This window comes from Metopolophium dirhodum, chromosome 3 (genome assembly GCF_019925205.1).
Source record: "Metopolophium dirhodum isolate CAU chromosome 3, ASM1992520v1, whole genome shotgun sequence".
NCBI lineage: Eukaryota > Metazoa > Arthropoda > Insecta > Hemiptera > Aphididae > Metopolophium > Metopolophium dirhodum.
In genome coordinates, this window is record NC_083562.1 from 15,159,892 (window position 1) to 15,176,603 (window position 16,712).

At 27.7% G+C, this 16,712-nt stretch overlaps 1 protein-coding gene and 1 non-coding gene across 2 annotated transcripts in view; both read left to right on the plus strand.

The window, feature by feature from the left end:
• LOC132942049 (discoidin domain-containing receptor 2-like) overlaps positions 1–16,712 on the plus strand; it is a 278,081-nt gene that overhangs the window by 133,494 nt on the left and 127,875 nt on the right. The window contains exon 4 of the mRNA XM_061010339.1: positions 9,028–9,259. Within this exon, the coding sequence (XP_060866322.1) occupies positions 9,028–9,259 (232 nt within the window). The remainder of the gene's footprint in view (positions 1–9,027; positions 9,260–16,712) is intronic.
• Trnap-agg (transfer RNA proline (anticodon AGG)) lies at positions 14,340–14,411 on the plus strand. Its single transcript has one exon. It is a non-coding gene; the product is annotated as a tRNA-Pro (tRNA).

Here is a 16,712-nt window from a genome sequence, read left to right on the forward strand (position 1 = left end):
ATCTGTACTAACTTCCTAAAATTATAAACACAAAATACATTACCAAATATATACATACCTATATATTATATAATATATTATTTATATAATCCGTTATCTCAGGGCTCAGAGGTTAAATATGTTTTGCTAAAACAAAATATAATGCCTTTTTATACCATTAAGTACCTACATTTATTTAGTACCTATACCCTTGTGAATTTTTAATTTATACTCAGTGCTAATACAAAATAAAATATGTGGCAATTAAACATTGTTAACATCTGTAACAAAAATCCAATTTTTTTAGTCTTTAGACTTAGGTAAGCAATATTACTTAATCTACTTTCATACATTTTGATATTACGATGACATGACAATAAGGCTAAACCATTTCGTAATTTCGTTCATTCTTACCCATACCTACAATACCGTTCGGATAGTTAAGATATACCATGTACCTATTATATTATTATAGCAACTATAATAATTGAGTATGCATTTAGAATATATACCAGTTTTATTTTCTCGAAATCAACATTGGGCATTTGAGCATTAATATTATTATTGTTATTTGACGCTCGTCGTCATAACATCTGAATGCATATTATTACAAACGCTTTTATTTTCTGCAATATAAAAATACATTATATTTGAACATATTATGAACAAATATTTTCATGGAATGTAAAATATTATTCTTAAAAAAAGATCATGAGGAATTCATCTCCATCATATCACACCCCCCCCCCCCCCCCCATCATTAAATATGTCACTGTTAACAGTGATATTAATTGAAAAATTAAACTCTTTAACTGTACAAGTACGGAGGAATAATATTATCAATAATTTTTGTATATTTTGTATTTACACAATTGAGTGTGTTTATTACAACGGAAATCGATTTATATTAAACTTGTACGAGACTGATTTTTTTATTTCTTTGGTTCAGATTTGAGTCCAGTCTTTGCCTATTATAGAATATATTTCTAATAACCCTCTGTCGTATAATATTCTATGGTTGTTCTGCCAAGTCTCGTGTTCTATTTAGGTTTTTTTATTATTATTATTTAAGTCTTGAGCCAGCTTTGCATATTTAATATAAATATCCATCTCAAATGGCCAGACTGGTAAAGGTTTTTTTTTTCAAATCTAGCTTAACTTGAAATATATGTTTTTCCTTTTGAAAATCTACAAAAAATATATTCAAGTTTTTTTTATAATTATCTGAGAAATACGAAACGATTGTTGTTGTATGTTTAATTTTTATATATATATAATATTTTACTTGACAAATCTAATAGGTACTTTGTGTTATGCGCGTATAATAGGGTATTAGGTTTATGCTTATTATATAAATATGCACTATTATGTTTATAAATACATTTTATCTTAAAATAAAAGTACAATTTTCTAATATTAGGTGGGTATATCTACACCATAATAAACTAAATTTTGTTAGAACTTTAACATAATATTATGTTTGGGGGTTTGTTTTTACTATTTTTTTCAGCTACTTTAAGTACACTCATGAAACACTGTCGTTATTTTATTATTATTATTTTTTTTTACTCTTACTTTTATGGCACATTTTTAGTTGAAAGGGTTGAATGTGGCTGTAAGAACATTGTCAATTCCTTCAGTGTTGTAATGTAAAATAAAAATAATAACAACCAAAAAACGAAAAAAAAAAATAATAACTCATTATTCTTTTGACTTTTACCGGTCCACAAAATCGTGGCCGAGGGACGTTGGTTAGTTTCTCATTAACACGGCTTGACACTTTAGTGAAAAGCCGTCAGATGTTAGATTACATCCCGGACGCTAATTGCTGACCTGCAATACAAACCACCACATCGAATTTATCCTGTCCATATTACCTAACTCTTCACTCTAACTTGTCGTTTTGATCTCTGTCGTTATTAAATTTGATCAACGAACCAAAAACGCACTAAAAAAATCTCGACGCATATTTATAACTATGTGGGTACCTATTTTTTTACAATTATACGTATATACGGTTGTCGCATGTCATGCATAAGCTACTAGAGATATAGTGACTCTAAAAATATGAAATCGGTAACGGTATTACGGATATAGGTATGAAATATATTTATTCGTAATAATAATAATTATGAAGTGCGTAAGTACGCCTATGAATATAATATTTTACATGATTTTTTTAGCCAAAAAACGCATAAAGTGCATATCGTTCTACATTACTATAATTTTATCGGTGTACCACCATCGTGCCTACCGAAAATAAGTCACAACGTTTCATGGACTGAAGAACAGCTGTCGTAATGTTTACCATGTATTTTTTTTCTTCCTAAAGCCAATAAATTGGGAAGCGTTTCAAGAACTTAAATAAACATATAATGTATATTTTTTAAATCAACGATTCAACGTTTTTGTTGAATGGAAATCATTAGAAATAACCAAAGACCGTTGAACCCTTAAACTGCAAAGGGTCAAACTTTGTCCGATAGGTAGGTTAACCCGTCGGTAGAAATTATTGATTCTAATGTATTTTGGCCTTTGGGTTCAAGTGAATATAATATTTTTTAATTCCGTTTTCTGCAGTTGAAAAGGGTACCTTGGATAATCTATATTATATTTGCGGAATAATATTTGAGCATCGATTTAATATAAACGATAATTATATATTTATTCCCGGTATTTAATCCTAACCGACATGAGGATCAAAATTTTTTTTTCGCTGGAAATTCTAAAGTTTTCAAGTGTTTGTAGTCATCATTATAATTTATAAAAAATATTAACTTATAACCAATTTAATCAAAAACATTAAATTTATATTAAAAGTAATATATAGTTATATAGGCTATATACGATTATTTATTATTATTAACTCTTGTCTCAGGAACATTAACAAAACTAAACATTTACAATTAATTAAATAAAACCACAACAAATAAAAATAAAAACACGGTACCATCAATAATCATGACCGTATAGTAGAAAGAGCAATAAACTATGATGGGAATCTGGCCCACCCTTACGTCAGATAGTGAAGCAAATAAATTAGTTCTGTATTGAATCGAACAATAATAAATATGAGGTGAAAATCACAAATATTTGTTGAAGAATTGCGATGATATTACTGAATTGTTATTAATATTGTGTATGTATGTTGTTAATTAAGTAAGTTTGTATTACGTTAATTATATAAGTTATTAAATAAGATTTAAACAGTGGAACAAAAAATAAATCAGTTTTATATCAGAAGACTGTAAAAGAAAAATACAATTTAGGTACTAGCTATGGTATTTATTAAATAAAATTATAAAGTACAATTTAAATGCATTATTTTTAGTAAGTATCAATAAATCAATGTCAAAACAAAATAAACTTATTAAATTTAAATGACATTAGGTTAATATTTTAAAACATCAGTGTTATTCATTACAATTTCAAATTATATAATAATATGCTGTTAAAGTGTTAACATAATATGATATTCATGAAAAATATTGCTTGTTGTATTTTAAAATTATTGTAATCAAACTTACCTACAATAATTTAAATATATTTGTACAAATTATAAATAAATAAAGTTACGCTTAAATCCAGGGTTTTGTATATACATATATTAATACATTATATTCGATTATTAATTTGATTAACGAAAAAACTGTATCTATGCACATTTTGTTCGTACAGAAAATATTGACCTCACAGATAATTGAAGTATACCTATGAAATATATATAAAACCAAAACATTTGATTTGTATAAAAAAAAGCAAGTATATGGAATGTATTAATGACACACTTTAGTTACAATATTAAATTAAGATAAATTAGATAAAAATTATTCATTCTAATAGTTACAAGAAAAATCTTCTCTGTATCATTATGTGACTTTTAAAAATTAACTTCTTCCATGTAGAATAAAAAATGAAGAATATGACATAATTATTGATGAGGTATAATTTTTGATAAAATATATTCTTATAAAATAAAAATATATAATGTATTTTAGCAGCAATGAAAATTTGAATTTGAACTCATATAACTAATTTATTATGTTTTAGCAAGAACTAATAAATTTAAAAAAAAATTATTTCTTGATTTGTACCGAATATTGATGTCAATAATAATATGTCATCCTTAATAATTTTTTTTTATTTCAGTTGTCATAAAATTATTTCAGATATTTCTTAATATTAATATTAACATTTAGAACTAATAAAACCAATTCAATCCATAACGTAAGGTACTATTTATTTTGTACTGAGACAACCTACAGAAATAGAACATTAAAAATGTATTAATAATACAACAAATTTGACGTTGATTAAAATTAAATTACATCGTAGAATGGTAGTGAACGTTGCGACTACCTTCCAAGTTTCTTTAGTAGGTGAATTTTATTGATGAATAAATTATATCCCTCTTTGGCCTTTAGTTTAGAGTTTGTGCTAAGAGATATAACTTCTTAAATTCAATTAATGTGTAAACAAACAGTATGACGTTAAGTAAAAAGTAGTGGCTATTTTTAACGGTAACATTACATGAAACACTTACCACTAGTTATACAATATTGGGATGAATTAAAAGTTATAACCAATTTATGCTCATATCATTTAAATTGTTCCTAAAATACTTCTAATGAAAATAAATTTTTATCCACTGGTATCTTAAAAAAAAAAAAAAATCTATAATTAATTATTTTATCAACGTTAAACATAATTACCTTATATTGTCTTAAAATATTTTCTACCTGGGACACATCAAAGTTTAGCATACAGCGCTGATTTCATTACACAATAAATATTACCAACTTACATCTTATTATTAAATAAATAATTTAACTATTATCAAATAACTACACGCTAACAAATTATACATGTATTATACATGAAATATTGAAATATTAAATTTATAGATTTATTAACGCAAGTAATAAAAAGTAGAAATTACTAACTAGTTCAGGCAAAAACCTAAAATAGATCTAAAGAATCAAATAATAAAGAATAATTAATGGGAATCGCGTTATAAACAACTACATAGCTAGTCGTATATAATATGTGATAATATAAGTAAGTGTACACGATAATCATTACAGTATTACATGGCATTATGGCTATAATATAACAACAACTACCTATGGTAATGGATATATTTTAATACAATAGTCACATATTAATTTTATATTATCATCAACAATAATATATATATATATATATATTATAATATGTACCCATAATTATCTACAACTAACGTCTCGTACAGTCGTACATGGTCATTCAAATTGTCCGTTAAAAAAATGGCGTGGGATTACATCAAAAGCTAATGTAATCCCCTGCAACATTTTTTGACGTACATTTTAAACGACTTTGTATATAACGATATATTATAAATAATGTTAAATAAAACACTTGTTAGTAAAACGTATTAAAAATAAAATCACATTACCTAGTGAGAATAAAAACTGTACCTAAAAGTACGATGTATGTAAAGGTAGATCATATTATTATACATTTCTATAAATCACGCACACGCCACAGCAAATGCTTGATGATATAAAAACTTATAATCGCTTGTGGGTGGTAAAACTAATTTGTCTTTGGTAGTCATATAATATACAATTACAGTAATAACAATGGAAAATGGCTGTTTTGGAAAACAAAAAAAATCGTAAAAAAATACTCCGGAAAACGTATTATTCCTATTATTTAGGAAAAACGAAAAATGTAACAACATCCCGTGTTAATATTTTATATATAGGTACAGTGTGTTTTTAAAGTCATTTTTACCTTTTAACCATGGTTCTAAAGACAAAAGTTCTAACAGAATATTTAAATAAAAGTCTTGGTGGATAAGATTGTATTTTGTTGTGTGATAATAATATTTTCATAATATAATAGGTATACATGCCGACCATGAGCCACCTACCAACTTAGCTAAACTGTAAAGCGTTAAATGCACGTATTATATAGGTGAGAATAAAATATAATATCAGGATTGTCGATTATTTTTCCGTGATGATTATATTATAATCTTTTAAAAACTCCAGTAATATCAAATGGAGGATTTTAACCATATAAAATTATGACCATTATTATTATTATTATTTTATATTAAATTTCAATCTTAATATATATCCCGTCAAATCTTCGTGTTGTCAAAGTGTTTGGAGGAGGGGAGGACAATGACAACGTCGACTATACTATGCCGTCCGTCTATACTTATCCACACAGTTCTTATAGCTCATCTCTAGTGTTTCCTCATACCTGAGAAACGAGGTTTTTTCTATTCTCGACCGCTTCTCTGTAATTACCTATATTATATATATATATATATATTATTATTATTATTATCGTAGGTGCGTAAATACACGCGTAACTCTGGCCGGGTCGACGTTGACGAATTGCATCACATCGGTTTTTCGGTGTGTCGTGCGTGAATGCGGTGCACGCGAAACGCGCCTCCAATAAGTAAATAGTGCACAACGTCATCTCATTCCCACCCTTCGCGACCCTCCCGACCACTCCTCCAAAGGCACCCTGTACGTTACTTATACGTTAAAACGCTCCGTCATCGTGTCGCAATCACTCTGGTTTGGGCGGATCGCAGTCACGGTAAAACATTCGCGTCTAAAACATTACGACGCGTGTAAGTGTGTGTTTGTGTGTGTGTGTGTGTGTGTGTGTGTGTGTGTGTGTTGTTTTGTTGTTCTATAAATATTATATGGGGTGAACGAGTTATTATTTGTAAGACTACTCTATTATTATTATTTTTTTACATTACTTTTGAATCTATAACCTCCAGCACGACTATAGTATATTATAATATATTATATATATTCAGAGTGATTCACCGAGAATGCCCTTATGTTTAATTTGTTCAAATTCAAATTTTTGGAATTTTTAAATTTATTGAAAGATATTTTTCAAATTATTGATTTTTTTTTTTTTTTTATTACATTTTGTATTAATGAGTGTCTTGTGGGTATACACAACACGTCATATTTACACTGTATAAATTATTTAATGAATAATTTTTTTGAAAATGTTGATGTCCCAAATTCAAAATTCGAACGAGTAGTTTCTAAGTTATTAAAAATGTTTCCATACCTACTAAGAATAATAATCCTTAAAAATAGTTGTACAAAAATAATTAAATATATGAAGGTAATATTAAATCTAGTAATTTTAATACACGGGCTATTTTACAAATTATTAATGTTTTTATATTTTACATTTACAATTTCAAATCACCGTACCCACAAACTCATTATCATAGACCTATTAACCTTAGTGTGCAAAGTTAAATGACTCAAAAACTATTCGTGCCTACGAATATTGATTCTGATACGTCAAAATCTTACAGACAAATTATCCACTATATAATTTACAGTAAATAAGAGGGGAATAATCTCATTAGAAAAACAGAAGTTTGGATCTCCACAGGACATTCCTTTAGTAGCACATAATATCTCAAGAATTTGAAAATATGGTCATTAAGTTTATTTAAAAATGTATTTTAAAAATCAGATTTTGAATATTTGCATTATTGAAGAAAAAAGGGGAGAGCATGCTTGGTGATCACCCAGTATATATAATATATTTGGTATGGACTGTAAGAATATTCAACGCCTTAAATAATAGGTTTTGCATTTTTTGCACTCATTGCATTAGTATTTTATTAATTAAAAAAACATTTCATATCATTGAGTACCTACCTACTGAAATGAATGGTAGAAAACAAGTAACGCGTTTTATACTTTTTATACGTACCTAAAGTACATACGAGGAAAGTATTATTAACGAATATACATTTAATCTTTTACCGAAGTAGTATCACTGGATACCAACTTCATCCACTCATCACAACTCCGTATTGTAATACTTTGTATAACAGATTATTGGGTGTCAAAATGAAAATGAAAATATTTGAGTTTAGGAAAAAATTCCTAGATTCAATTACATATCGATGATAATTAATAATATTATACGCTTCTCAAGAAACTATAGTAATATTATGTCGAATGTATGATAATAATGCGTGGGCTCTATTTATAAATATAATTTAATAATTTAAAAATTTTATTAGCTAATGCTTAGAGTCTGAATTGGAATTTAACCGATGATTTATCTTAATGTAAAATTGTTGAATATTTAAAATACATAACAAGCGCATCAAATAAACACGCTATAAATACTATAGCTGCTACTGAAATAATAAGTTAGAAGATTTTATTTTCTTGAATGTCAATATAATAATATTACCTATGTTATACTGAATTTTTGTATAGATAAAATTGGAAACTATGGTGGTGACATAAATCATCACGGGCGGATACAAGCAAAGTTAATGGTATTCTATAATACATGTACTGCCTATAATATGGACCCATATAATACATATGTAACCTAAAACACAGAATATAATAATTACAGATAAATATAGCAGATAATCAGATTATTAGATTAGGCATCGAATATAATATTTATCAAATTCGTTTTGAACGGTATTCATGCAAAATAATTTGATGTGTTCTAAACTTACTTTCATATACAACGAGGTGAATGTAATCTATCCTCTGACATAGAATAATAAATGTATGTTATCTTCACATTATATAACAAATTGCCCGATTCCAGAACAACACTTTAGGAATATATTGCAGTGCACACTTTTGATGCGAGTTTTCCCAATTTTTTACACGCGTTATTACTACCCATGTGACTATTTAAACTGTATCTCACATGAATAATAAAAGTTTTTAATAGATTTAAAAAAATAAACAGTATAATTATAACCACACGGCGTTTTGGATAGGCTATTTAGCCACACATACACTACGGGCCCATAATATTATTTATTCCAATATCTCACAATAATTATACTGATAACGTTGAGTTTATATCGTACAATTATATATACTCAACGATAATACTAATATATTATGATAACTTTGTATATAATATTTCAATTACAGCATAAACCATATCACTACAGCTAAAAACTGCCACTTAAAATATAGTACGCTGCAATAATTTCAAAAAATCATTTACTATTTCCAGGCTGAAATATGAAGGCAGCGGTGGTGCTTGGTGTCCGAAGGGTATGATATCGAACGACGGCCGACAGTATTTGGAGGTGAACCTGCAAGGGTTGCACGCGGTGACGGCCATCAAAAGCCAAGGTCGGTACGGCAACGGGTCCGGTAAAGAGTTCGTCGAAGAAATAATGATAGACTATTGGAGGCCTGGTTCCAACAAGTGGACGCGGTGGAAAGGCAGAGACGGTAAACAGGCAAGTGGACTCATTGTTGTATTACGTACTTTAATAGACATATTATTATTATTATTATTTTTCTTACTATATTGATCTACAGAAATACGACAAACATGACATATAAATCGTTTATAATGTGACATGAGGCAATAGTAATGCGTTTATACTGTACGTCGTATATATTGGATTGGTATACAACAGTATCGTATTCAATTTACTCGAGTTCTCTGGATACAATAATATATAATATAATATAAAAAGGAAATGTATTAGGGCTTTTCGATTTGTGACGGTCTTTATAATAAAATGCACGAAATACCGCGTATATATGTCAACAAGACACTATCAGATATAAACCGGAGACATGTGACTGACTGAAATCATCTTGGGAAATAACGCGTTGTTTGCTCTATAAAACTGTATGCATAGATATATTGATAAACTAAACTCTATAATATAACAAAATAGTATTCAAATTTTTTCATTCCAGGGACAGGTTAAAGTTATTTATTAATCAATTTATGTTTATTTTGTGTATATAAAAATAAAGTATTATATTAATCATAAAAAAAAAATATTAATATATTATTATTGTAGAGTTAGGTCATAGGTGCAACATATATAACATTGAGCAAGTTGACAGCAGCAACATTTTCTGTGAATAAATCAATATATATATAGTTAAAGTTATTACTTTATTAAAACATTTTAACTCTTTTATAATTGTTATTATAATATTATTATTGTTTAGTATACAAATTGGAAATTGTGTAGCTTTGTAGATAATCCATAATAATATATCATATTGACCTTAGATCATATACAATTATGGATGGAGCTACTTTAATAATTTGCTGTGTCCAACATAACCCCCCACTTATTAGTTATTTTATAGTGATTGTTGGCACCTTTATTGCACGTCACAATAATTTGTTTCTTATCACAAGAAATAATTTGCATCCAAATATTTGAGGATTTAAAATAATGTCATTAGTTTACTCGAATATTGATTAATTTGTTGACACTCTTTCGAGACATCGAGTACCAGTCAGCTAACAGCTTGCAACATAGGTACGCAAGGCAATTTTCAAAATATTTAGATTCATTTTTTGCTATTTGCATACCACGAAACCTATTCACTATGAATTGACTAGGTAATAATAAAATCTAGTAATATTGTATAAAATATAAAATTTGTTTTTGACAAGAATTAGTTCAACCTGCCGTTTTACTGATACGAAAAATAAATGACTAGTATTTAAAAATATATTTCGTTTATTTATTATTTTATATAATAAAGTAAAATATGTATAAATAAATATATATATTTTGAGAAGATTTATGTTGTACATTATTGATTTCGCAGTTTGTCTAGAAAATAAAAACGCACTTAATAATTTAACAAAAAAAGAGGTTGTTCTAATCGTTTATGAATTAAAATTAAGCGTCAATAATATAAAATGAGTACTTTAACAGGTATACCAAAGAAATCTTAAAACAAACTTAAAGGAGTGAGATAATATGAATCAAGACAATATGTTAGTCTGAGGTGAAGGGGCAGAAAAACAATATGTATTGTGCATACCATGGCGATGTCAGTGCCAGGGGTGCTGCTATTAGATATAGTGAGATTATTATACTTTTATCTTTCTGTTTTCAAGTGTGTATTTCGTTGGTCTGAATTTAATAATATCATTGTTTTTCCGATGGATTTAAAATCGAACAGTACCGATTATCTCAAGCTCTTTGAATGCAACATTATATTTTATGAAACTATTTCTCTGGTAAAGAAGTAGACTGGTATACAGCCTGAATATAAAAAATAATTTATATCATGTATTTGATTTTAAATTAAAATAATAAAATAAATATAAAATAGGCGATAATTCTTCGCCCCCCCCCCCCTAACTTGTAGACTATAATCTTAGCTGAAATACATATTATCATATTCATCGTACATAATAAATAATAATATATTATTAGAATTTGAATCATGTTGTGAGACAATAATACAATATATATTTGAACTCTCCTATGAGAAACTGAAATGCATTCCTGATCACTATACGTCTATACGAGACACAGCTGTTTAATTATATTTTCCACCCTATCATCAATTGTGTGTTATAGTTAAATTTAGTTGGATACATTTCCGGATACATATATCTAGATAAAATCATCGTATCTTGTCTAGATAAATTACCAAAGTGTCCGGAACTGCAGTTTCCGTATTTTGGGAACTGGCCACAAAATGATTTCCACAATTTTCTCCGTTTTTATAATAACTGTTGTACCTATGCCTCGTGACATCGGCTAACACGTCATACTATCAGATAATATCCGATGTCCCTTTATAATGGAACCACCTAGTCCAAGCCACGCGCGTCTGCTGTATAATATTTAACGGCGCAGCATATACATAATCAACTTTAAAAAGCCTACACCCATAATTTATATTATTATTAACTTTTGCCGTCCATTATAACGTAATTGCGATGTAATATATTATTACTATGCAGCGCGCGGTGTTGTCTCATTCGCGGGGGTTGACGTTTGTATATATGCACCTACCTACTATATATATATATATTATATTGGCATTGATTTAAATACAGCACGTACGCACACGAGTCAAATTGGACGAAAACGATTACTATACGGTATATTTACACAATGATTTGCTAGCACGACGACGACGGTTCAAGCGAAATAAATAGTTTTTTTTCAACCGAGGCACGTGAATTTTCTACTCATTTCCCAGGCATCGTGGCAACAAAATTGCGATCAGTTTTTTTTTATATTTTAGCATGTTTTGAATTACTTTTATGATTATTTCTAATATGTTTAATATATACTCGCAATTATTATACCAGTGATATAACAAAATATATTAACATAAATATGTTTTCGGGCGGGTACGCAGGGATTTTATTTTTCAAACCAAATTTGCAAAAGAGACGTTTTTGTTCTCATGGTTACAAACACATAATTATGATTCATAGACTTTCTTTGTAGAGGAAAAATATCGAGTGAGCGTGCTATGGTATTAATTGATTAACCTAAAATTACGCTCGTAAAAACATTTAATTCGTTGAGCGATTTTTGCTCATGAGCTGCAAACCTCATGTTATATATATAAATATATTATTTACCTATAAGATATAAGATCTTGCGTGTGCGTTGCGTTGTTGAAATTTGTTCGAAATATATTTATTCAGCGAGATGTTGAAAACAACGTTTCTATTTGTGGTGGAAGCATTCGAAATTGAATTTTGACTATTTCCAAATCCCGTATTCGATTAAGTTCTCGGGGATAATCCCAAAACTTGTAAAAGAAAAAGAGTCAAACTCTCTATACAGCAACGGCGCTGTGTAGTGTAGTCATCACGTATTGACATCAAAGTGGTTCTGACCTATAGGCTATAAGACTTAAGTGCATATATATATATATATATGTATAATATGTGATTGTGTACGTGAGTATGTGTATGCGTGTGTGTGAACTATATTCTTGATGTGAAATCATAAAAGAAAAGAGCACGTCTTATCCTTTTGCTACTTCGACTCTGCGTATATATACACACGGTTTTGATTTTAAAAGCACCCCGATAAGCCGGTTGTTGGAGAAAAAGCAAGACGTATATTTTTATAATTTTTGGGAAATAATCATTGGGTACCTACTGGTAAATTATTGTCATAACGATAATCAATATTCAATATAATATAATAGTTTGGATTTATAGGTATAGACGCGTTGGCGTATATTATTATATATATAAAATGTGTTAGGTGTATAATATTATGTATTAGTGGTGTGTATACTTTTTTCAATCCAACGCTATCATTAACTGACACAATAAATAATTATAAAACTCAAAACAACCACTCTTAAATGTATCCGTCATTTCTAAAGAATATCTGATATTATTTAATATTTTTCAGTTACTTTTTGTCAGAAAAAATCGTGAAGAATCTTGTATCATGCTTTTTGTCTTAGATAATAAAATTTAATTAACATAAATCAAAAAATGACTATTTCAAATACGTGTAAATAACTCAAAATATCATGAAAATTATGTCATGATGATAAATTATAATAACGTAGTTATTTTTATGATATTTTGTCTAGAAAATATTAATATTAACAGGTAGTGAAAATGTCAAGTACCAATAACTGTAATTAATTTTTGAATTAAATTAAAATAGTGAAATCGATTTTTTCGAATACTGGTGTATTGCGTAGTGCTATTATTACTACTCAGTGCACAAAAAGGTGATCACAAAAATATACCAAGGTAGACCCGCACGCTAAAATCATATTTTTGTTTATTTTAGACCACACTAGAAGGACAAACCACGAAGTACTAATGACAGCCATAGAACCTATATAAATATAGGTATTATATATATATTCGCTCGGAATCTAAAATTGGTGAACGTGGACTACAGAAGTACCGAGAGTCCGAGGAGTTGGTTTAAAAATGATGAAAGTGTCATCTTTAACTTTAAGTTTACCTGAAAGCTGAAAGTATATATTCAAAACACGATTATAGTTAGAGCTTGATTTGACAAATAATTTTAAAAATAACGTCGATTATCTTCATATTGTTTGCCATTTTTTTTTTTTTTTTGCTGCTTTTTAAGATCAGCAGATTAAAGAAAACTATGAAAAATATTACATATTTTACAATAATTTTCAATCTACAAATTTAACATCAAATACCAACTGAAATGTGCTAAACATTTTATTACCTACTTATTTGTAATTAATTACCATAATTAGTAGATAGGTTACCTATTAAGTATTCATTACATTTTTAAATTTAAAAAAACCGCATTAACTGTATTCTGTAGCTTATTGCTTATAGGTAGGGACCGTAGGTATAAGTACCAACTATTTACTCAGTATTTAACATTATAAATTAATTAATTAGGTACGCAAAAAATTGTAACTTAAAAATGGCTTAGTAGCTTAATACAATGTGTATCAGTATCATCCAATATATTTTATTTTTCATATACTAACATAGGTTTGTACTTTGTACTTCTTACCTGGTGATTGTTTGAAAGATGCATTATTTACTGCCAACGTTCATGTGGCTTGGTGGTCTAGGGGTATGATTTTCGCTTAGGGTGCGAGAGGTCCCGGGTTCAAATCCCGGCCAAGCCCAAATAAATTTTTTTCACTTTTTTCTTCAATTTTTTTATTTTTTATCAATTTATTGGTCAAGCCAAATTAAATATTTGTATTCTTTTCATTCCACACATTAGTTTTTGCAAGTTCGTTGCCAAAAACTGTTTATACTTGTTTACTCATAATATTTACAAAAATAAATATCCCATATATTATGTTTTATTTTTAATAAAAATAATTAACTAAAAATTATTATATTTTATATTTCCATAACTATGGATATTATGTGTAGTTTTTTTGAAAGATAGATTACAGTAAAAAAATCGTACATACAATAGTAAATAACTGTATTCTTCATTACCGAAGGATGGGAACCACTGGTATAATACAATAATTTATGTTCTGCCTCCGTTGGTGTAGAAGGAAATGAAAGTGAGCGTTACCAATGCGTAAATCGTATATTGGTAATCTTATCAAATGATAATACGCTGATACACCTAATGCCCTAATATATTATGTATATAGTTTGCAAAGATGGATATTAACTGGTTGAAAAGTTTAATTGACAGTTGAAATAACTTAGCTTTTTTTAATTGATTTAAAAATAAACCTTTAGGTTTGAATACATTTTTCGTTTTTATAGTTTTACACGTAAATATTAATATAAAAATAAAAAAATCCCAATGACCAATAATATAACATATTTATATTATTTTTATTGATAAAATAATTTTGTTTATACATAGATATATTTTAGTAAAATAGATAGGTATAATATACACTGTACATTACGATAAAAGTTCAATAAAATGGTTTATTAAAATAATTTAGGAAATTAGGAAGAACGCAGTCACTTTTTTTGTGATTTATGTCATATAATAATTTTAAAAAGTAGGTTAACTTTTTTCAAACTGAGCTAAGTTAAAATTTTTTTCCATATTAACTTTCAAATTATCGAGTAAAATTTGTGATTTGTTAACTGTTAAAGTGTTAAGTTAGACTCTAACTTATCAAATTTGTGTTCTTTTAACTAAAGTTAATTATTTCCATTACCTAATTTACACACCTTTGATAGTTAGTGATTTTATTAGACAAAAATACAAATATTTTAATAGAATTATTAAACACGTCACAAAAAAAAATATTTTTTTTTTTTTAATTTTTATTTGATAATATACAATCTATGCCAAAGGCATAATAAGAATATGTGCTAGAATAAGTTTGAACATGAAAAACGGTGAGGGAAAAAACTATCCAGTGATCGCACTTTCTTACAAAAATATTAAAAACATATTATACTTATCGTTTTTGATTTAATTATACATAGGTATATATTCAGATATTCTATATGACTATTTTGGTTTTTATCAAACTCTGCAGAGTACAGTGGCGGCGGGATATAGGATTATTTGAAGCAATTGTTTCATATCTGAAATGGGTGGGTGGGTGTATAAATATATATATAATCGTAAGACCTCAACACAAATATTATGGTAAATATTATAATTAATAATTATTAATGGCCCCTGCTGCTAATTTTGGTTCAATAAATGGTGCGGTGTTAAAAATATTTAAATTATACAATATGCTTCAAAGTCTCCACAATTTAGCGCCACCACTGGCAGAGTATAATATAATTTACTACTGTTGTATATTAAGACTATTATATAGTAAATGTTTAAGTGTTTAACAAATCAATGAATATCAAATTATTGGATATCGTTACTTTATTTGTTATTACAATCTGCAGACGTAATTATATAGTGTCTATTATATAAGTTCACCGTGAACCTGTCTATTATAGTTATAATAATATATTACACCAAAATATAACAATCTTTATAAAACTGTTTGTAGTTGCAAATATAATAACATAATATAATATAACAGTCTAATTTTTTACCGTGAGCTATCACTATTTTGAAAATTAAAAAATGTTAGCAAATATTATTTTTGTAATTATTCTACCATTTTATAAAGCCTTTATTGTTTTGGATCTTTGGTCTTGACCATTAAGAAGAAATCCCTCGTCCTAAAAAAATGTTCGTCTCGGACATTTGATCTTCGATTAATAAATAAACGCAGTGTAGGTAGAAATCTGTTATTTTATTAAATAAAATGTTGAAGTTTATAATAATCTTAGATGTTATAAATTATAATATGGTAGACAACATTTAATAATCAAAGACAATACAATACAGAGTTAGCACATTTAAATCGTGTGAATTTCGTTTTTTTGTATGCAATTTATTAATGAACGTGAACCCCTGAACCTATATTTATCTGAAATATGCATCAAATATCAAAATATCAGAAATATTGAGTGGATTAATATGC